A 22,308-nucleotide genomic window follows, 5' to 3' on the forward strand; every position below is an offset into this window, starting at 1 on the left:
CGCAGCAGCAAGAAGCCGCCGCCGCCGCCGCGGGGCAAGGGCAAGGGCAAGCGCCCCTCGTCCGCCTCCGCCGGGGACGACCCCTTCTTCGAGTCGGAGCCCAAGCGCCGCCGCGCCCGCGCGGACGAGGACATCGAGAGCGGGGACAGCGACGACGACGCCCTCGCGCTGGGCGGCGCCGTCGTGGGCGAGGATGAGGAGGAGGAGAAGGAGGACCTGGAGACGGCCGGGGAGAAGAGGTTGCGGATGACCAAGGAGTACCTGGAGAGGATCACCGACACGGTGAAGAGGAACAAGGAGGAAGAGGAGGAGGAGGACGACGAAGATGACGACGAGGATGATGGTTTGCCCGGGGGGAGGCGGGTCGCCAAGCTCCTCCGGAAGAAGCAGCTCGTGGAGAGCGGCAGGCAGCGCCTGAGCCTTGCCGCAAGGTGAGCAGCAATTCTCTGCGAATTTAATCTTTTATAGAAATTTTAGTGTCCTTCCATTTTGCAACCCGGTTGTTTTGATGCTATATAGGCACCTCCCTTAGACTGCCTTGCTCAAATCAAAATGATGCAGTAGGATTTTTGACCTTATGTATGTGACAAGGCATTGCAATTTGCAGGGTGTTACCGCCGGGACAGCAGGATGGATTCAAATTTATAGCCAAGCACCGGCAGCCAGTGACTGCCGTTGCTCTGTCGAAGGACAGCGACAAGGGGTTTTCGGCGTCCAAAGATGGAGTTATCCTCCATTGGGATGTCGAGACCGGGAAAAGCGAGAAGTATTTGTGGCCAACTGAAAAGGTGTTGGTTTCGCACCATGCTAAAGCTCCTCTGTCTAAAAAGAGAAGCCAGCAGGTGCTTGCACTGGCTGTTAGTTCCGATGGGCGATACTTGGCCACTGGTGGCTTCGACAGGCATATCCATTTGTGGGATGTTCGAACACGGGAGCACATACAGGTGTGGTACTCATTTGTCGATGATATAAGAGCTAACCATATTATTCAGAGAAATGCTTGCAACTTTGATTTCCTTTTTCTCGAACAAGCACCCTAATGTTTTACATTTCATATTAGAAGAAACTGTCAAGATGCCGCAGAATTTGTAACGGCCCAACCAAAACAAGGCAAACAAAAACTGAAAAATAGAAGGTCCCGACAGAAGCAAACCAAAACAATGATAAAAAGCAAAATTGTACAGCTAGCTAGCAGGAACTATCATGCTTGTAAAAATTGAAAATTGATTTTCTTTATTAATTTGTGTGACGGAATGGGTAGCTTATATTATTTCCATGTATTTGTGTTGTATATCAGAGTCATACTGGCTAATAACCCAAAACAAATCAAGGCAAACCACTTATAGTTCATCCGAGATGTTTCTCTTGAACTGTTATTGCGTTTGCAATGTTATTTAGACAATATAAGCTATCAAACATTGTTTTGTTACTGTGCTCATCGTTTTCCTGGAAGGTGGAGTGCATCACAAAGTAGCAACGAATAACGTTATATATCTATACATGTTGCATTTGGCAAGGCTGTTTGTAGAGAGGTACCCCCCCCCCCCCTGATGTCACGTGTTCACTACCTATGAGACCCAAGATATTGCTATCAGTATTGATCAATGTAGAATGTTGTAGCCCTTCGTAGATATCTGTTTGGGGTCTGCTACTGACATGTATTCTTAGGTCAATTCACACGGAACTTGAGTTCCATATCAGGATCCGTGTACAAGTGTAACCTGTTTGTTTGTGATTCAGAGAGCAGCATTTTCAGTTGGATTGTAGATGTTCTTTCGTTTAATGTCAGTGTGTATAGCTTACTTTTGCCTTGTAATATTCTGTCAGTCTGTATTTATCAAACTTCAAATACATATAACCTATTGTCCAATGCTAAATTGCCAATGATGGCCTTTCCCTCTTTTGGGCGCTTCTTATTTCTTTGGCCCCTGCACTAGCTTATCACGCAAGATCCATGATCCTTTTGGATCCACTCTTTACTGTTGTGCACATCTTTCTGAAAGTAACATATACTATCACTATTGATGCCCTCATGAGTCAAGAGTTAATTTTACTACTATTGATGATGTTAATTGTTTGCCCTGCTTATGTAATTTAATTCAGTATTGTTTTCTGCTGTTCTGCAGGCATTCAGTGGACATAGAGGGCCAGTATCCTGTCTTGCTTTTGGCCTGGACTCTTCGGAGTTATTCTCTGGTTCTTATGATCGTTCAATAATGCAGTGGAATGCTGAAGATAGAACATACATGCACTGCCTATATGGTCATCAAGGTGAAATATTGACAACTGATGCACTCAGCAAAGATAGACTTCTGACTGTAGCACGGGATAGAACAATGCATCTTTGGAAGGTAATTTGCACTTAGCTCTGTTTCGTTCGTTGTAGCTTCTACGCTTAATATGTTTGTGCTACTATCAGATAATGCTGTGTTTTTCAATAAATAGGCGAGACACTGTGTGATTATCTGCATGCTAGCTGTTTTCAATAAATAGGTAGCCTGATAAAACCTCATGTAAGGTTTTGAACAATGTGTGAACATGTAAATGACACTTTCATCTTTGTTTCATGCAACCAAGGAGAGATGCTTTAATTCTCGAACAGACATGCCTTTCTCTGTTAAGAAATGTAGGCGAAGACCTTGTAATGTCAGGGCTTACCTTTCCATTTAATAAGCTTCCATTTCTTGGCAGATACCGGAGGAGTCACAGTTAGTCTTTCGTGCGCCTGCTGTGTCTTTGGAGTGCTGCTGCTTTATCGATGACAAGGAATATTTGTCTGGATCAGATGACGGAAGCCTCGAGCTTTGGAGTGTTATGAGAAAGAAGCCTACTCACATAATAAAAAATGCCCATCCAGCATTAGCTCCTATTTCACTTGACAGCGCTGATGAAAAGTTGCCCAAAGGTAAAAGATACTTTCTCAATTCCGCTGCTCTCTTTCTGCGATAAAAAGGAATCATTTCTTTTGATGCAAGGTATGGTAGGATTTTATCATTATTTCTTTAGCTTCTTATAGTGATTGGAAACTATGCAAAGATGTTATTTAACCAGGCAATATTAGTCATATTTCCCTTTTTCACCATGCGTTGGTAGTTTGGTACTTGTGGTCAATGCAGAGAGAACATTGCTTTCCTGTATGCTCCCTCATTTCAACAACTGAGATTATGTCATGTTTATTCCTCGTGCAACTATGCAGAAAATGGAATTTGTAAGCCTCAGAGCCTTTCATCAGCTCATTCATGGATTAGTGCTGTTGCTGCAAGAAAAGGTTCTGATCTGGCTGCGTCTGGAGCAGCAAATGGTGTTGTCCGCCTTTGGACAATTCAACCTGATTCAAAAGGGATGCAGCCATTGTTCGACTTGCCACTGGTATTTAACTCGCATTATTCTACTTCACCCCGGTGGTCATTACTTACTGCCATAATGACTACCCTATATTTTCTGTATGACCCTGTTGTAAGTCTGATCTGCAATTTGTCATGGGCAGGATGGCTTTGTCAATTCTCTTGCAATAGCAAAATCGGGACGCTTCATTGTTGCTGGTGTTGGCCGAGTAAGAGTTTTTCCCATCTTTTTTAGCTGGTGAAATTTGGTTGCGTGCATAGTATGATCCAGAGGCTGAGAGAGTTGTCTCTTTTTATATTGAAAAAATTTCACGATATGCAGACATGATAACACTAATGATGGTCATTCTTATGTTTGCTCTCAAGATATTTCGTGTAGCAGCACGAAACGAATTATCATACACTATTGTATCTTCAACAGCATGACTTGATTATCTCCATTTTCTTAGGAACCTCGTCTTGGGAAATGGGGCTGTGTCGCAACAGCAAAGAATGGGGTTGCAATTCATCGGCTTAGTCTACAAGATGACTCTGACGATTTGTAGGGTAGATAGCCTGCGCATTGAGAAACACCCTGCGGCTTGTTCATACACTGTGAAGACGAGAAAGATTGTACCAACACCATGAGTGTCAGTCACACTTGCAGCTGAAAGATACAGGAAGGTTGAACCGCAAGCTTCATGCACCAGCTTTACCGTTCCGTTCAGTGAAGCAATTTCTGTGTGCAAGCACGGATGGAGAGGTGTTGGAATGATTGGATGTAGAATGTGATTTCTGGGGAATGTCATGTTCAGTTTTCTTCTCTGTTTCCATTGTAGACGGCAGCTGCAGGATTGAAACCCTATGAACAAGCTCAGGAAATGATTGTCCAGTTTTGTGCCCTGCCTGAAATGATTGTCACAGGAAATTGTTGAGGTAGTTTTTTGCAGGGAAACATTTTTTGTGGTTTTGGCTTTGGCGGGAGACATTCTATGTAATAGCAAATTTTGATGGCTGGTAGCTATCTTTGGTGAAACTGAAATTTATGTTCATTTCTTTGATACAAATATGATGGCTCAGACGTAATTGGGTCCACAAGTAGCCATTTTGTTTTCAAAAAAGTAGAAGTGAGACTAGGATAGCAGATGTGTGTACTGGGGACTTCGTAGAGAACCCCAAAGAAATGTGTAATATGTCTTCGATGTAGTTTTAGTTACCCTTCTGTTTCTATTTTTGCAGTAGGTAATCTGCCGTAGGTAATGTTTCATATCAACAGGACACATAGAACAGATTCTATAATGAACAGGACACATAGAACAGATTCTATAATGCAAACGAAAAGATAATGCCGCGTGTGGATCATAGAAACACTGCAAACTTCAAATAAACATCAACCATCCAACAACAAACTAAAAGATAAACCAATCGGCCAACAGAAAATATGTTACTTGGCCGTTCCAGTTTAAAGAACAGTGGGAACATCATGATTCCATTAACCAAAATGTATCCAGTCACATCATCACCGAACACTGATTAGACCATCATGGTCAAATCAAACAGTTTTTTTAGCAGAATCCTATCCAGTCACATCATCACCAAGGTCTGTTTACCCGCACCATGAGGCCAGTCTCAGACTGGAAACCCTCACATATATCATCAGGCTGCACAAGACTCAAAACTCCCAGCTAGAAACATTTAGAGTTACCTTGCATTGTTGGGTTGCAAAGAACCACAGCACATAAAAACCGGATCATGCAAGATCCACACACGAAGCCAGTCTCAAGACTGGAAACCTTCGCATATATCATCAGACTCCAAACATAACCAGAAACAGCTAGGCTAACTACACTAGATCAACCAAACAGTAACCAGAAGTTGCGACAGGTGTACCCCAGAGACATTGTGATCGAAGACACTCAGCTTTACTGCGAACGCCCACTTGTACTCGCTGTAGTCTCTTCAGATAACGTTTTCACCTTTCTGAAAAAATTGAATGTGAATTAACAGTTACAGAACATAAACGCAAACTGATATGCAGTCACAAAACTACATAAACATTGACTGATATGTAGTCACAAAACTACATAAACATTAACTGATATGTAGTCACAAAACTACATACACACTAACTGATATGTAGTCACAAAACTACATAAACATTAACTGATATGTAGTCACAAAACTACATAAACATTAACTGATATGTAGTCACAAAACTACATACACATTAACTGATATGTAGTCACAAAACTACATAAACATTAACTGATATGTAGTCACAAAAGTATCTTACGTGTGGAGTCTGATCAATTCCTGGTTGTCTGGTTCCAGGGCAAGACAAGCCTTTACAGCTAAAAGAGCCTTATCATATTGCTGCAAGGAATACAAACGACCAATCATCAAAACTAATGTATCCGATTTAGAGCATTACACATGTAAGTTCAAAATTGACGGTTTGGGAATAATGTATGCCGACGGCGTCTATATGGGAAATACTGCATATAAAATAAATAATTCCAGAAGCATAAATGGTTACTGCCCAGCAGCAACTGCCTTGGCAACGCCGCCTCAGTAACAGTAAATCAATTCAACAGCACAATTTTATGTAAATGTAAGCATGCTAGCAATAAACTAATCCCAAATCACAAGGATATACAGCTTTTATAAACTATTCCCAATGCAAATCTGGTCATCCAACAGAAGTCCAAAACTAGTACACAAACTGGGCATCCAGCATTCCTGTGAAGTGCCTAGTTAGCATATTAACAAGCTACTTATTTTACCATGATACTGTTAAGAAAATAAGATACAGCTTATTGTATAATCGGTATAACAAAATACTGCATGACCAACCTTATATAAGAAATAAGCACTTGTGTACGTAGAAATAGATTCCACTGTTACTTCATATTCAGATGACGTCATTCCAAAATGTACACAGAGGTCGCATAGACTGCTGATGTTGCTCCAGTCCCATTCATCCATATCAGATTTTAAAGCCTGCCATATAAAGGAAATATAGTTCAAGTCTTCATGATACATCGCAATTTGTACTGATGCAATGATTGGAATAAGGATGCAATGGCAAGAATTCTACGTGTTTATAGGACTCAGTTTCATGGGTGCATCGCCATATTCGAATTGTAACATGACTGAAACTGGCAAGCCGACACTTTGCTACTCAGGAAATCCATACTTTTGGACTTACCTTGCAAAGATAGATCGCGACAACAACATTTCTAGCTTCCAGTTCAACAATTATTCTGGGGCGCAGCTGCTGGATTTTATTTGCTTTCCTCAAACGGTCCTAAAGCATAACAGATTTGTGAAATGTAAATAAATTATGCCACAAGAAAAACGGAAGCATTGAACACTGAAGTCAAAACAATACCTGATGCAAAAACTCTTCTGTCTGGACATGGATGAGTAAATTTGCAATGGTCCAGTCCTCTATGCCAGCTATCTGTTTTGTTCTATGAAATAAAAGGTCGATGACCAGATTCCATTCGTTTTTGGCGGCGATGATCAATGCTGGTTCTTCAAGAAAACCCTATATTTTTAAGAGATACATGTCAAAAGGAGAGAAAACAACATAACATGACACCTAATAAATCCACAAAGAGACCAACGAAGACCTGGTCCAATATGTTCACATCTGCTCCATGGTTTAAAAGCATTTTCATAAGAGCATGAGCTTCAGCCTCATTGGTTTTAACCAATGCCACTTTAGTGAATAAGGGAAGAGTACCCACATCAGATACCTTTCAAATGGCAGCAAATATGAATTAGTGTGAAACTATGAACAGGGAAAACATTATAAATATAATAAGTAAAATGTTATTACCCCTGCAAGAAAGTTCTGACAGTGAACTGAAGTGCCGAACAGGGAACAAATAAGTGGTGTGAAATTTCCAGCACTAGCAATGTTTACCTATTAGCAAATAAACGCAAATATAAACCACATTACAGAACCGAGTAAAGAAAACTATCTGATGCATAGTATGAAAAGAAAAGCCACCTCATTGGGGAAATCCTGGTGAATAGCTTTAATAGCCCCAAGACTTCCTAAAAAGGCAGCGGCGTGGATAGCCTTCCCAAAACAAGTATTCCCCTCAATGGTTGCTCCCAGCCTCATCAGTTCAAGGAGAGCATCAGTATTATCTGAAAGGAAAACACAAATGAATATTCATAACATGACAGCAACAAGAACCAGAAATTTGAAATGGTGACATATGCGTCACCACAGAAGCAGTCATACCATAGAAAACTGCCAAATGCAATGGAATTAACCCTGAATTATCAGTTGCATTCACATCAACGTGATGAGTGTTCACCAGAGTGTCCATCAAGACAATGTTTCCACCTCGGGCAGCAAAATGCAGGGGAGTTCGTCCTATAATTACTAGACCACGTGAGAGAGCATTTCTAGATTATTGCATAAAACAATAACAACTAGTAATGTAGGAAGCCTACCAGCCTTGTCATGAAGCCTAGAGCTTGGGTCGGAATGAAGATATTCCAGTAAACAAGTGGCAAGCAAGTTGTTTTTCTCCATTAAAGCAAAGCTGAGCACACCCACACCTTGAAGCGTATTGTTTGCAAAAAGGTTTACGTATTTCTCACTCTCTCCCATAGTCTTGGCCTCGTCTGCATTTTTTCAAAATTAAGAAAATAAGTAACCAGAACTACATGCTAGAACTCTGTTAAAAAATAAACATAACATCTTATACCTTTAATACTCTTTTTATCCTTCCTAGTAGTGGCATAGAGTGTAGCGGTTATGAATTGTTGGACCCCTTTAAAGAATGGATTGTGCGTGAGAGAGAGAGATGGAAAGAGGAGAAAATATAGTGTAAGTGGTAGAGATTGATTATTACTAAGCTGATCCTCATCTTCCTGAGTCCTGGGATTACCCCCATGCCTGCGACCCCTCCTCGCCCTTTGAGGAGGCATCTTTCTTAGAACCTGATACAGCAGAAACACAGAAACATATAAGCTGAGTAAACGCAAAATGAGTGACAATGGAAAGGTATTGTTACAAAATCACTACTATGAACAGCAGCATATAAACCGATAAAAACTAACCCACACAAATATAAGGGCATGTATAGCCATCTTGCGATAAATGCTAACCTAACTGTATGATTAATAGCAAGTGTACTCAAATACTCCTTTACTGTCTAAATAAGAACTAATATGTGCATTCAAGATAGTCCACATAATAGGAGTTGTTTGAATAAGAACTAATATGTGCATTCAAGATAGTCCTCATAATATACCAGCATTAATTGCCACCTTTACTGTCTGAATACTAGATCACTTCTATTATGGTCATAGCCAAGTGTATAATATCCAAGCATTCCCCTTATGATCTATAATGCATACATTATAACATAACAGATACATATGTATCAAACTGAAGCAAAATTTAATAAACCACACATATCAACCAATTGAACTCGCAAATTCGCACATCCCGAAAGACTTAACATAATAAGTGCACGTACGACCCCTGTCACGTCCTAGATCAGGAGTCTCAATTCACAAATTGGACGATAGAAGGACGACGCCCTAAACGTAGACCAGATTGCAAAATCGAAGCATGAACGGGGAAGATCACCAGGTCAGATTCGCATTCACGGGATCTCGAAATGCCATCCGCGGCGCGAAATTGATCTCGAAATGCGATCCACGGCGCGAAACTGATGTCGAAATGCGACCCGCGGCGCGAAACTGATGTCGAAATGCAATCCGGCGGCGCGAAACTGATATCTAAATGCGATCCGCGGCGGGGAACTGATCTCGCAAGGGGATTTGTGGCGCGTAAACCAACACTCGCAGAAGATTGAGGAGGCGAGGAAGACACACCTGCGGGGGCTGGCGACTGCGGCAGACGCGATCGAAGAAGAGAAGCGACGAGATCCTCGATCACGTCGTCCCGGCCCGGCGACGAGATTGAAGTAGGGTTTCTGCGCCGCGGATAAAGGTTTAGGGAGGGGAGGCGAGGGGACTGGGAAGGTGCGGGTGTTCGACCCACGGACGCGGCTCGTGTGCTCCGCCCGGTTCCGGTTGCGCCTAACCGGAAACTACGTTTGGTCTTTCCCCTTTGTCACGTATAGAAAACTTGCGTGGAGAGCACGTCTACCTTTTCCTTTTGCAGGGAAGAGTTATTTTTTTTAGCATCAGTACAGACACAAGCGCTCATATACACGCGCATACATTCACTCTTATGAACGAACACATGCACACCCTACCCCTATGAGCACCTCCGAGAGACTGAGCCGGCATATCATCTTGAGATTTACAAAGTCACCGTAGGTGCCTCGTCGTCGACGGGAACGTCTCCTTCCACTGAAAGCGCATCGCCGAAAATTCTGAAATAAATTCAGGAATAATGCGAGCACCAGGATTTGAACCCTGGTGGGTTGGGAATACCACTGTCCATCTAACCATCTCAACCACAGGTTGATTCGCCAGGGAAGAGTTATTTTTGTAGTATATTATACTGAAAATGGTAGGAGTATTTTTAAACTTCAAAAACATTTCAACGAATACATAATACTCCTCTGTATTACTAAAAAATATAATACTTTTTTTACATTGTCATAGTGTTAAAAAAGTTTTTAAATTAAGTTTTTACTTTTTTTACATTGTCATAGATCTCCTCTGTAAGAGGGGCTGGCCATACATTACAGTATATGCCCTAACTCCGGAGGCAACATCCTTTTACCTACTGCAACTATGCCGATATGGTGTTAAGTTGTAGGCATTTGTGCCTCTGTTGTGATCCTTTTTCCAACCAACATAATCCAGGCTTGAAATACATTGCTTTTGATGGATAAAGATGATGCGACAACCAGATGAACAAAGCACATAATAGTTAATGTGTTGTCTTTCACTTTGAATCAAATTGAAGGAGATATGTATAAGGTATTTAAAGTTATTTTCATAATTATTCTTATATATCAGAGTATACAATCTTATGTATATATTGAAATAAGAAGCATTATTGTTTCTAATGAAGTTGTGTTCTCCTATTTTAGTCCAACACAATGAACTATCTCATCATCCAATTTTGATAAACAATACAATACATTGTTTTCACTTTTAAATATACTTTCAGATGAAAAATGCTTGTTGTTATTGATAATAAGTAATCTGGAGATGTCTACTACACAACTTGTTCTTGTAGACTTGTGTTGGGCCTCCAAGCGCAGAGTTTTGTAGGACAGTAGCAAATTTTCATCAAGTGGATGACCTAAGATTTATCAATCCGTGGGAGGTGTAGGATGAAGATGGTCTCTCTCAAACAACACTGCAACCAAATAATAAAAAGTCTCTTGTGTCCCCAACACACCAAATAGAATGGTAAATTATATAGATGCACTAGTTCGGCGAAGAGATGGTGATACAAGTGTCATAATGATACTCCCTTCGGTCCTTTTTACTCTGCATATTAGGTTTGTCCGAAATCAATCTCATCCAACTTTGACCAAGTTTATATAAAAAATTATAGACATTCACATAACAACACCAATATCATTAGATTCATCTTGGAATATATTTTCATATTATATTTATTAGATATTATAGATGTTAATAATTTCTAATATAAATTTGGTCAAACTTATCAAAGTTTGACTTTCGGCAAATCCAATGTGCAGAGTAAAAAGGACCGGAGGGAGTAGTAGATATTGCTTTTTGTAATAGTAACAATAAAAAACAGCAAGGTAGCAAGTAACAAAAGTGAGCACAAACGGTATTGCAATGCTTGAAAATGAGGCCTATGGTCCGTACTTTCGCTAGTGCAATCTCCCAATAATGCTAATATAATTGGATCATATAACCATTCCTCAACGTGCGATGAAGAATCACTCCAAAGTTCCTATCTAGCGGAGAATATAAGATGAAATTGTTTGTAGGGTACGAAACCACCTCAAAATTATCCTTTCCGACCAATCTTATCCAAGAGTTCGTACTAAAATAACACCAAGTTATCCATTCCGATCGATATATCTAATAGTTTGTACTAAATAACATCATATGATACACATCAACCAACTCTAATGTCACCTAAATACTCCAATATCACCAGGAGTATCCGTGAGTTGATTATACGATATGCATCAAACAATTTTCGATTTATAATACTTAATCCAACAGAAAGAACCTCAAAGAGTGCCTCAAGATTTCTACCGAAGAAACAAGGACGAAAACGTGCATCAACCCCATGCATAGATTACCCCAATGTCACCTTAGAAATCCATGAGTTGAGTGCCAAAACATATATCGAGTGAATCAATATGATACCCCATTGTCACCACTGATATTCATAGCAAGACATACATCAAGTGCTCTCAAATCCATAAAAGTATTCAATCTGATAAAACGAAATCTCAAAGGGAAAACTCAATTCATAACAACAAGATAGAGAGGAGAAAACACCATATGATCCAACTATATTAACAAAGCCCGCGATACATCAAGTGTTGGGGAACATTGCATGGAAAACAAAAAATTTCTACGCACACACAAGATCTATCCATGGAGATGCATAGCTACGAGAGGGGAGAGTGTGTATGCGTATCCTCATAGACCATTAAGCGGAAGCGTCTTTCAACGCGGGTGATGTAGTCGTACACCTTCACGATCTGCCCGATCAAGTACCGAACGTACGACACCTCCGCGTTTAGCCACGTTCAGCTCGATGACGTCCTCACCTTCTTGATCCAGCAAGACGGGCGTAGTAGTAGATGAGTTCCGGCAGCACGACGGCGTGGTGACGGTGGTGGTGAAACTATCTGTGGGGCTTTGCCAAGCACAACGGATGTGGATGGAGGAGGAACTAGAACTAGAGGAGACGAGGCACCGCACACGGCTTGGGGATCGTGGTGTGTGTTGCTCCTCTCCCTCCTCTCATATATATAGGTGGGGGAGGGGAGGTAGCCTAGGGCGCCCCGAAGATGGCCGATGCCCGCCCTGGGCTCCTGCCCTGGCCGCGCCCCTTTCCTTTCTTGTGGTGTGGAGGAGAAGGCAGGAGGGGGGCCGGAGGCTCCCTTACCTTAGGCGCCCCCCCTTTCCTTCCCTATAGGGCCGGCGGCTAGGGAGAGGGTGCACCAGACCCTTGTGGGCCGGTGTGTTCCTCCCCTTGGCCCATTAGGCCCATATACTCCCTATATGTCTCCCGGAACCCCTTCCGGTGACCCAATGAATACCCGGTGCATTCCGAAACCTTTCCGGAGACCAAACAACATCGTCCTATATATTAATCTTTACCTCCAGACCATTCCGGAGCTCCTTGTCATGTCTGTGATCTCATCCGGGACTCTGAACAACATTCGGTCACCAATTCACATAACTCATATAATACTATATCGTCAATGAACGTTAAGCGTGCGGACCCTACGAGCTCGAGAATGATGTAGACATGACCGAGATGCTTCTCCAATCAATAACCAATAGCGGGATCTAGATGCCCATTTTGGTTCCTACATATTCTACAAAGATCTTTACCGGTCAAACCTTTATGACAACATATGTATTTCCCTTTGTCTGTCGGTATGTTACTTGCCTGAGATTCGATCGTCGGTATCTCCATACCTAGTTCAATCCCGTCACCAGCAAGTCTCTTTACTCGTTTCGTAATACATCATCTCGTACTAACTCCTTAGTCACTTTGCTTGCAAGCTTCTTGTGATGTTGTATTACTAAGAGGGCCCAGAGATACCCCTCTGTCATACGGAGTGACAAATCCCAATCTCGATTCATGCCAACTCAATATACACCTTCGGACATACCTATAGAGCATCTTTGTGATCACCCAGTTACGTTGTGATGTTTGATAACACATAAGGTATTCCTGCGGTATCCGAGAGTTGCATGATCTCATGGTCGAAGGAATATGTATTTGACATTAAGAAAGAAGTAGCAATAAATTGAACGATCATATGCTGAGCTAATGGATGGGTCTTGTCCATCACATCATTCTCCTAATGATGTGATCCCATTATCAAATGACAACTCATGTATATGGTTAGGAAACCTTAACCATCCTTTGATCAACGAGCTAGTCTAGTAGAGGCTCACTAGGGACACAGTATTTGTTTATGTATCCACACATGTATTTAAGTTTCTGGTCAATACAATTCTAGCATTAATAATAAACCTTGATCATGAATAAGGAAATATAATAATAACAACTTTATTTTTGACTCTAGGGCATATTTCCATCAGTCTCCCACTTGCACTAGAGATAATAATCTAGCTCACATCGCCATGTGATTAACACCCAAAGAGTTCACTAGAGTTAATAATCTAGTTCACAACACCATGTGATTAACACCCAAAGAGTTCTAAGGTGTGATCATGTTTTGCTTATGAGAGAAGTTTTTAGTCAACAAGTCTGCAACATTCAGATTCGTGTGTACCTTGCAAATATCTATGTCTACAATGCTCTGCATAGAGCTACTCTAGCTAATTGCTCCCACGTTCAATATGTATCCAGATTAAGACTCAGAGTCATCCGGATCAGTGTCAAAACTTGCATCGATGTAACCCTTTATGACGAACTCTTTATCGCCTCCATAACCGAGAAACATTTCCTTAGTCCTCTTTAGGTACCTAAGGATAAGTTTGACCACTATCCTGTGATCCACTCCTGGATCACTATTTTACCCCCTTGCCAGACTCATGGCAAGACACACATCAAGTCTGATACACAGCATGGCATACATAATAGAACCTATGGTCGAGGCATAGGGAATGACTTTCATTCTCTCTCTATCTTCTGCCGTGGTTGGGCTTTGAGTCTTACTCAACTTCACACCTTGCAACACAGGCAAGAACCCTTTCTTTGATTAGTCCATTCTTGAAAACTTTGTCAAGATATGTGATTTGTGAAAGTCCTATTAAGCGTCTTGATCTATCTCTATAGATCTTGATGCCCAATATATAGGCAGCTTCACCGAGGTCTTTCATTGAAAAATTCTTATTCAAGTATCCTTTTATGCCATCCAAAAATTCTATATCATTTTCAATCAACAATATGTCATCCACATATAATATGAGAAAATGCTACAAAGCTCCCACTCACTTTCTTGTAAAACGCAGGCTTCACCGTAAGTCTGTATAAAACCATATGCTTTGATCACCTCATCAAAGTGTATATTCCAACTCCGAGATGCTTGCACCAGTCCATAGATGGATCGCTGGAGTTTGCACACTTTGTTAGCACCCTTAGGATCGACAAAAATTTCTGGTTGCATCATATACAACTCTTATTTAAGAAATTCATTAAGGAATGCAGTTTTGATGTCCATTTGTAAGATTTCATAATCATAAAATGCGGCTATTGCTAACATGATTCAGACAGACTTAAGCATCGCTACGAGTGAGAAAGTCTCATCGTAGTCAACCCCTTGAACTTGTCAAAAACCTTTTGCGTCAAGTCGAGCTTTATAGATAGTGATATTACCATCAGTGTCCGTCTTCTTATTGAAGATCCATTTATTCTCAGTGGCTTGCTGATCAACGGGCAAGTCTACCAAAGTCCAAACTTTGTTCTCATACATGGATCCTATCTCAAATTTCATGGCCTCAAGCCATTTGTCGGAATTTGGGTGTATCATAGCTTCTTCATAGTTCATAGGTTCTCCGTGGTCTAATAACATGACTTCCATGATAGGATTACTGTACCACTCTGGTGCGGTACGTGTTCTGGTCGACCTACAAAGTTTAGTAGTAAGTTGATCTGAAGTTTCATGATCATCGTCATTAGCTTCCTCTCTAATTGGTGCAGGCATCACAGAAACGGTTTTCCCTGGTGTGCTACTTTCCAATTTGAGAGAAGGTACAACTACCTCATCAAGTTCTACTTTCCTCCCACTCACTTATTTCGAGAGAAACTCCTTCTCTAGAAAGGACTCGTTCTTGGCAACAAAGATCTTGCCTTCGGATTTGTGGTAGAAGGTATACCCAATGGTCTTTAGGGTATCCTATGAAGATGCACTTCTCCCATTTGGGTTCGAGCTTATCAGGCTGAAGCCTTTTGACATAAGTGTCGCATCCCCAAACTTTAAGAAACGACAACTTAGGTTTCTTCCCAAACCATAGTTCATACTTTGTCGTCTCAACGTATTTAGACGGTGCCCTATTTAACGTGAATGCGCCTGTATCTAATGCATAACCCCAAAATGATAAAGGCAAATTGGTAAGAGACATCATAGAACACACCATATCTAATAAAGTACGATCACGATGTTCAGACACACCAGTATGCTGTGGTGTTCCAGGTGGCGTGAGTTGTGAAACTATTCCACATTGTTTTAAATGAAGGCCAAACTCGTAACTCAAATATTCACCTCCACGATCAGATCGTAGAAACTTTATTTTCTTGTTACGATGATTCTCTACTTTGCTCTGAAATTCTTTGAACTTTTCAAATGTTTCAGAATTGTGTTCCATCAAGTAGATATATCCATATCTACTCAATTCATTTGTAAAGGTTAGCAAATAATGATACCCGCCACGTGCCTCAATACTCATCGGACCGCATACATCGGTATGTATTATTTCCAATAAGTCATTAGCTCGCTCCATTGTTCCGGAGAATGGAGTTTTAGTCATCTCACCATGAGGCATGGTTCGCAAGTATCATATGATTCATAATCAAGATTCCAAAAGTCCATCTGCATGGAGTTTCTTCATGCGCTTGTTGCACTATCATTATCAACTTTGCATCTTTTGGCATCAATATTATGAATATGTGTATGACTACGATTGAGATTCAACAAGAATAGACCATTCGTCACAGGTGCATGACCATAAAAGATATTACTCATATAAATAGAACAACCATTATTCTCTGACTTCAATGAATAATCATATCGCAATAAACAAGATCCAGATATAATGTTCATGCTCAACGCTGGCACCAAATAACAATTATCGAGGTCTAAAACTAATCCCGAAGGTAGATGTAGAGGTAGCGTGCCGACGGCGATCACATCGACCTTGGAACCATTCCCGACGCGCATCGTCACCTCGTCCTTAGCCAATCTTCATTTATTCCGTAGCTCCTATTTCAAGTTACAAATATGAGCAACCAAACTAGTATCAAATACCCAGGCGCTACTATGAGCATTAGTAAGGAACACATCAATAACATGTATATCAAATATACCTTTGTTCACTTTGCCATCCTTCTTATCCGCTAAATATTTTGGAGCAGTTCTGCTTCCAGTGACCATTTCCCTTGTAGTAGAAGCACTCAGTTTCAGGCTTGGGTCCAGCTTTGGGCTTCTTCACGGGAGTAGCAATTTGCTTGCCATTCTTCTTGAAGTTCGCTTTCTTTCCCTTGACCTTTTTCTTGAAACTAGTGGTCTTGTTAACCATCAACACATGATGCTCCTTCTTGATTTCTACCTCCATGGCCTTAAGCATTGAGAAGAGGTCGGGAGTTGTTTTCTCCATCCCGTGCATATTATAGTTCATCACAAAGCCTTTATAGCTTGGTGGCAGTGACTGAAGAACTCTGTCAATAACACTCTCAGCTCGAAGATCAATTCCCAACTGAGTCAAGTGGTTGTGGTACCCAGACATTCTGAGTATGTGTTCACTGACATAACTGTTCTCCTCCATCTTACAACTATAGAACTTGTTGGAGACTTCATATCTCTCAACCCGGGCATTACCTTGAAATATCAACTTCATCTCTTGGAACATCTCATATGCTCTGTGGTGTTCAAAACGTCTTTGAAGTCCCGGTTCTAGGCCATAAAGCATGGCACACTGAACTATCGAGTAGTCATCAGTCCACGTTTGCCAGGCGTTCACAACATCTAGATTAGCGGGAGCGGATGGGTTACCTAGCGGTGCATCAAGGACATAATTCTTCTGTGCAGCAATGAGGATAATCCTCAAGTTATGGACCCAGTCCGTGTAGTTGCTACCATCATCTTTCAACTTAGCTTTCTCTAGGAACGCATTAAAATTCAAGGGAACAGTAGCACGAGCCATTGATCTACAACATAGATATCCAAAAACTATTAAGACTAAGCTCATGATAAATTAAGTTCAATTAATCAAATTACTAATGAACTCCCACTTAAATTAACATCCCTCAAGTTATCTAAGTGATACATGATCCGAATCAACTAACCCATGTCCGATCATCACGTGAGATCGGGTAGTCATCAATGGTGAACATCTCTATTTTGATCATATGTATGTGGCTGCTACGGGCAACTAGCAAGAACCGTTCTTACCTACGCAAAACCACAATGATGATTATCAAATTTGCTGTTTTAACCTTCTTCAAGGACCGACCGTAGTCAAATTCGATTCAACTAAAGTAGGAGAAATAGACACCGGCCAGCCACTTTTATGCAAAACAGGTTGCATGTCAGTCGGGGGAACCGGTCTCATGTATGTGGACATGTAAGGTTGGTCCGGGCCACTTCATCCCACAATACTGCCAAATCAAAATAAGAAGTTGGTGGTAAGAAGTGTGAACATCAGCGCCCACAAGTCCTTTGTGTTCTACTCGTGCATATCATCTACGCATAGACTTGGCTCATGATGCCACTGTTGGGGAACGTTGCATGGAAAACAAAAAATTCTACGCACATGCAAGATCTATCCATGGAGATGCATAGCTACGAGAGGGGAGAGTGTGTCTACATACCCTCGTAGACCGTTAAGCAGAAGCGTTTATCAATGCGGTTGATGTAGTTGTACACCTTCATGATCTGCCCGATCAAGTACCGAACGCACGACACCTCCACGTTCAGCACACATTCAGCTCGATGACGTCCTCGCCTTCTTGATCCAGCAAGACAGGTGAAGTAGTAGATGAGTTCTGGCAGCACGACGGCGTGGTGCCGGTGGCAGTGAAACTATCCACAGGGCTTCGCCAAGCACAACGGACATGGACGGAGGAGGAACTAGAACTAGAGGGAGATGGGGCGCCACACACGGCTTGAGGATCATGGTGTGTGTTGCCCCTCTCCCTGCTCTCATATATATATGTGGGAGGAGGAGGGGAGGCAGCCTAGGGCGCCCCCAAGAGGGTCGGCGGCTGCCCTGGGCTCCTGCACTGGCCGCACCCCCCTTTCCTTTCTTGTGGGTGGAGGAGAAGGCAGGAGGGGGCTAGCGACTCCCTTGCCTTAGGTGCCCTCCTTTCCTTCCCTATAAGGCCGGCGGCCAGGGAGAGGGCACGTCAGCCCCTTGTGGGCTGGTGTGTTCCTCCCCTTGGCCCATTAGACCCATATATTTCCCGTATGTCTCCTGGAACCCCTTCCGATGACCCGATGAATACCCGGTGCATTCTGAAACCTTTCCGTAGATCAAATAGCATCGTGCTATATATATTAATCTTTACCTTCGAACCATTCCGGAGCTCCTTGTCATGTCTATGATCTCATCCGGGACTCCGAACAACATTCGATCACCAATTCAAATAACTCATGTAATACTATATCATCAATGAAACTTAAGCATGCAGACCCTACGGGTTCGAGAATGATGTAGACATGACAGAGACACTTCTCTGGTCAATAACCAATAAGGAGACCTGGATGCCCATATTGGTTCCTACATATTCTACGAAGATCTTTATCGGTCGAACCTTTATGACAACATACATATTTCCCTTTGTCTGTCGGTATGTTACTTGCCCGAGATTCGATCGTCGGTATCTCCATACCTAGTTCAATCTCATTACCGGGAAGTCTCTTTACTCGTTTCGTAATACATCATCTCGTAACTAACTTCTTAGTCACTTTGCTTGCAAGCTTCTTGTGATGCTATATTACTGAGAGGGCCCAGAGATACTTCTCCATCATACGGAGTAACAAATCCCAATCTTGATTCACGCCAACTCAACAGACACCTTCAGAGATACCTGTAGAGCATCTTTATGATCACCCAATTATGTTGTGACGTTTGATAGCGCATAAGGTATTCCTATGGTATCCGGGAGTTGCATGATCTCATGGTCAAAGGAATATGTATTTGACATTAAGAAAGATAGCAATAAACTGAACTTTCATATGCTAAGATGATGGATGGGTGTTGTCCATCACATCATTCTCCTAATGATGTGATCCCGTTATCAAATGACAACTCATGTCTATGGTTAGGAAACCTTAACCATCTTTTGATCAACGAGTTAGTCTAGTAGAGGCTCACTAGGGACACGATATTTGTTTATGTATCCACACATGTATTTAAGTTTCCGGTCAATACAATTCTAGCATGAATAATAAGCCTTTATCATGAATAAGGAAATATAATAATAACAACTTTATTATTGCCTCTAGGGCATATTTCCATCATGAAGATTTTGCCAACTCAAGAACACGAGAGAGAGAGAGAGAGAAAGAGATAGATAGATAGAGAGAGAGATTAAACACATAGCTACTAGTACAAACCCTCAGCCCCAAGGGTGGACTACTCCCACTAGTAGAAAACATGGAACTAGTCCCGGTTCTAGAGGGCGTTTAGACCCAGTTCTGGAACCGGGACAAAAGGGTCAAGACTAAAGCCCAAAACCTTTAGTCCCGGTTTGCTTATGAACCGGGACAGAAGGGGCTCCACGTGGCCGCTGCGGGGCGCCTAGGTAGGAGGACCTTTAGTCCCAGTTGGTAGCACCAACTGGGACCAAAAGGCTGCCGCGCGTCAGCAGCTCGCAGGCGCTAGGGTTTTTTTTGAAGGGGGGGGTTTAGGGGTTTTGGAGGGTTAATTTAGGGGTTTCGTATTGTGTTAGCTAGCTAATAGAGAGAAGTGATCTCTCTTTCTCCGTGCTTGGTCGACGCTAGCTACTATACATATAGAGAGAACTCGACACGCTAGCTAATAAGCAACTGAAGGAACCATTAATTACACAAGATTGTCATGAACATATATAGAGAGAAGTGACCTCTCTTTCTCCGAGAGATTGGTCGAACAACAAGTTTTTGTATATATATCGACGCTACTATATATATACAATATAACATCTCTTACAATCCCTAACATCTAAAATGCATTTCAATTTCTACATGGTATTCTCCCTTCTCATTTATGACGTGGTCAAGATAGAATCCCGCCAATTCCTCTTGAATTGCTCGTATGCGATCATGTGGTAGGAGTTCATACCGCATCTGTCACATCTAATTTAAAGAAGGGGGTCAATACATATATATGAGCGAAACTCAACACAAATGATGGTAATAAAATAAAATTGTGAAGATTATTGTTTACGTACTTCATATTGTTTTTCAGAATAGCCCCGCTGAGAGGTCGTGTTGTAGATGAACTCGCAAACGTAGTATCCACATAAATTATTCCCGCCTTCCTGCCACAAGACCTTTACGAGAAATAGAGTTCAATCAAACTGATAATCAAGCATGATAAATGGTATTGATGAAACTAGAATAAATGGGATATGCGCGGAACTAGCTAGTACTACTTACGTTCGGGTGTGTAAATCGTAGCTCCCTCGGTAGTCTCGAAACTATTTCGGTGAACTCTTTCCAAACCCCGCCAGACAAAGAAAATAATTACTTGATATCAGGAAATGAACAAAGTTGCCGATATGGTGCGATAATGATCAATTGAACTTACTTCTGGAGCATTGTAGTCATGTCCGCATAGTCCTGGGGATCTTTTCGTCTCGAGTATAAGACAGTTACTACTCCTCGGTCAAGCTTAATCTCTAGCCGAATAAAGTGGAAGCTTGAAATGATCTAGATGACGACTAGAGGGGGGGGGGAATAGGAGTTTTAAAACTTTTACGGATTAGGCTTTATCCTAATGCGGAATTAAACTAACGGATACTTTTCAAGCACAAATCCTAAATATGCTAGGCTCAACTAAGTGCACCAACAACCTATGCTAAACAAGATAGGCAATTAAGCAAACTAGCAAGCACAAACTATATCACAAGATATGGAAATGAAGGAACAACTAAACAATTCAACTATCACAAGATATATCAATATGGGCAAGTATGAATTGCGGAAAGTAAAGGGTGTGGGTATGAGATAACCACAAGTGAGTCGGGGACGCGGATTTATCCCGAAGTTCACACTCGTGAGAGTGCTAATCTCCGTTAGAGCGGTGCCGTAGCCAAAGCTCCGGGGCGTCACCAAGTGACTCACCATATTCTCCCTTTCGAGTCACCCCCAACGGATGAGCCTCGGTTCACTCGGGGTTGGTCTTGAAGGCGACCACCACACCTTTACAAACCTCTCCGGAGCACACCACAACCACAGAAGCTTCCGGAGGAACTTGACCACCTAGGCCACTTGAACACCCTTCCTCGGAGCACGCCACAAAAGGAAGCTTCCGGGGGAACCTTGGCCACATAGGCCTCTTCACAATCTTCTCAATATATCACCAAACCGTCTAGGAGGCGAAGCCTCCAAGAGTAATAAACTCACGGGCTCTCACACGAACAAATCGATGCGGGGAGCTCAAACCAATGCAACAAATGCAATGCAAGGTCAAGCAACAAATGCTCAACCACTCTTTCAATCTCCCAACATGCAACTCAAGAAAGCGGGAGATTGAAGACAGCGGATGCAATGGAGGAAATCAACAAATGACTCCAAGATCCATCCACAAATCCCCCTTCACTTAGAAGGGAGATAGGGGTTTGGGAGAGGTGGTAAGAGGCTCAAAATGATGTTTAGAATCTGAATGAACAACTCCCAAACCGGTGGGGAGGAAGGGCTCTTTTATAGCCAACTTCCAAAACTAGCCGTTGGGGCTCCAACGGACACTTCCTGGACACCCCGTGCCCACGGGGGTCAAAAACCCCGTGTCCACGGGGTACCGAGAACAGCCTGCAGCAGCCCACTAAAACAGTGTAACTTTGGCATACGGACTCCGAATTCAATGATCTTGGGCTCGTTTTGAAGCTATGGAAAAGCCCAAGGTCCTCACATAGAGAACCACCCAAGATCAACAATAAATAATGATGCAAGTAATGCAAAGGTTTGAG

The 22,308-nt window shown here is 42.0% G+C and overlaps 2 protein-coding genes across 2 annotated transcripts in view; one reads left to right on the forward strand and one right to left on the reverse strand.

Moving 5' to 3' along the window:
* The window catches only part of LOC119309020 (U3 snoRNP-associated protein-like YAOH), an 11,962-nt gene extending 7,570 nt beyond the window's left edge, over positions 1-4,392 (forward strand). The window contains exons 2-8 of the mRNA XM_037585140.1: positions 6-431; positions 608-944; positions 2,127-2,351; positions 2,692-2,905; positions 3,197-3,369; positions 3,488-3,553; positions 3,794-4,392. Of these exons, the coding sequence (XP_037441037.1) occupies positions 6-431; positions 608-944; positions 2,127-2,351; positions 2,692-2,905; positions 3,197-3,369; positions 3,488-3,553; positions 3,794-3,889 (1,537 nt within the window). The 3' untranslated portion in view covers positions 3,890-4,392. The remainder of the gene's footprint in view (positions 1-5; positions 432-607; positions 945-2,126; positions 2,352-2,691; positions 2,906-3,196; positions 3,370-3,487; positions 3,554-3,793) is intronic.
* A 392-nt stretch (positions 4,393-4,784) lies between these two features.
* On the reverse strand, positions 4,785-9,375 carry LOC119307336. Its single transcript, XM_037583416.1, has 13 exons — positions 9,192-9,375; positions 8,201-8,288; positions 8,054-8,119; positions 7,797-7,970; positions 7,582-7,716; positions 7,342-7,484; positions 7,168-7,254; positions 6,959-7,084; positions 6,715-6,873; positions 6,532-6,630; positions 6,177-6,323; positions 5,617-5,696; positions 4,785-5,303 (listed from the first exon to the last, which is right to left on the reverse strand). The coding sequence occupies exons 2-13, from the start codon at positions 8,274-8,276 to the stop codon at positions 5,246-5,248; spliced, it is 1,350 nt and encodes a 449-aa protein (XP_037439313.1). The 5' UTR covers positions 8,277-8,288; positions 9,192-9,375; the 3' UTR covers positions 4,785-5,245.
* Positions 9,376-22,308: the final 12,933 nt, after the last annotated feature.

The sequence above is a fragment of the Triticum dicoccoides genome, chromosome 5B (genome assembly GCF_002162155.2).
Source record: "Triticum dicoccoides isolate Atlit2015 ecotype Zavitan chromosome 5B, WEW_v2.0, whole genome shotgun sequence".
In the NCBI taxonomy this organism is placed as follows: domain Eukaryota; kingdom Viridiplantae; phylum Streptophyta; class Magnoliopsida; order Poales; family Poaceae; genus Triticum; species Triticum dicoccoides.

Coding starts and splice junctions, on each gene's coding strand:
- LOC119307336 (XM_037583416.1), bottom strand. CDS start 8,276: ATGCCTCCTCAAAGGGCGAGGAGGGGTCGCAGGCATGGGGGTAATCCC. Junction 7,971..8,053: donor GGATAAAAAGAGTATTAAAG/GTATAAGATGTT, acceptor GAAAAAATGCAG/ACGAGGCCAAGACTATGGGA. Junction 5,304..5,616: donor GAATTGATCAGACTCCACAC/GTAAGATACTTT, acceptor CAATTTTTTCAG/AAAGGTGAAAACGTTATCTG.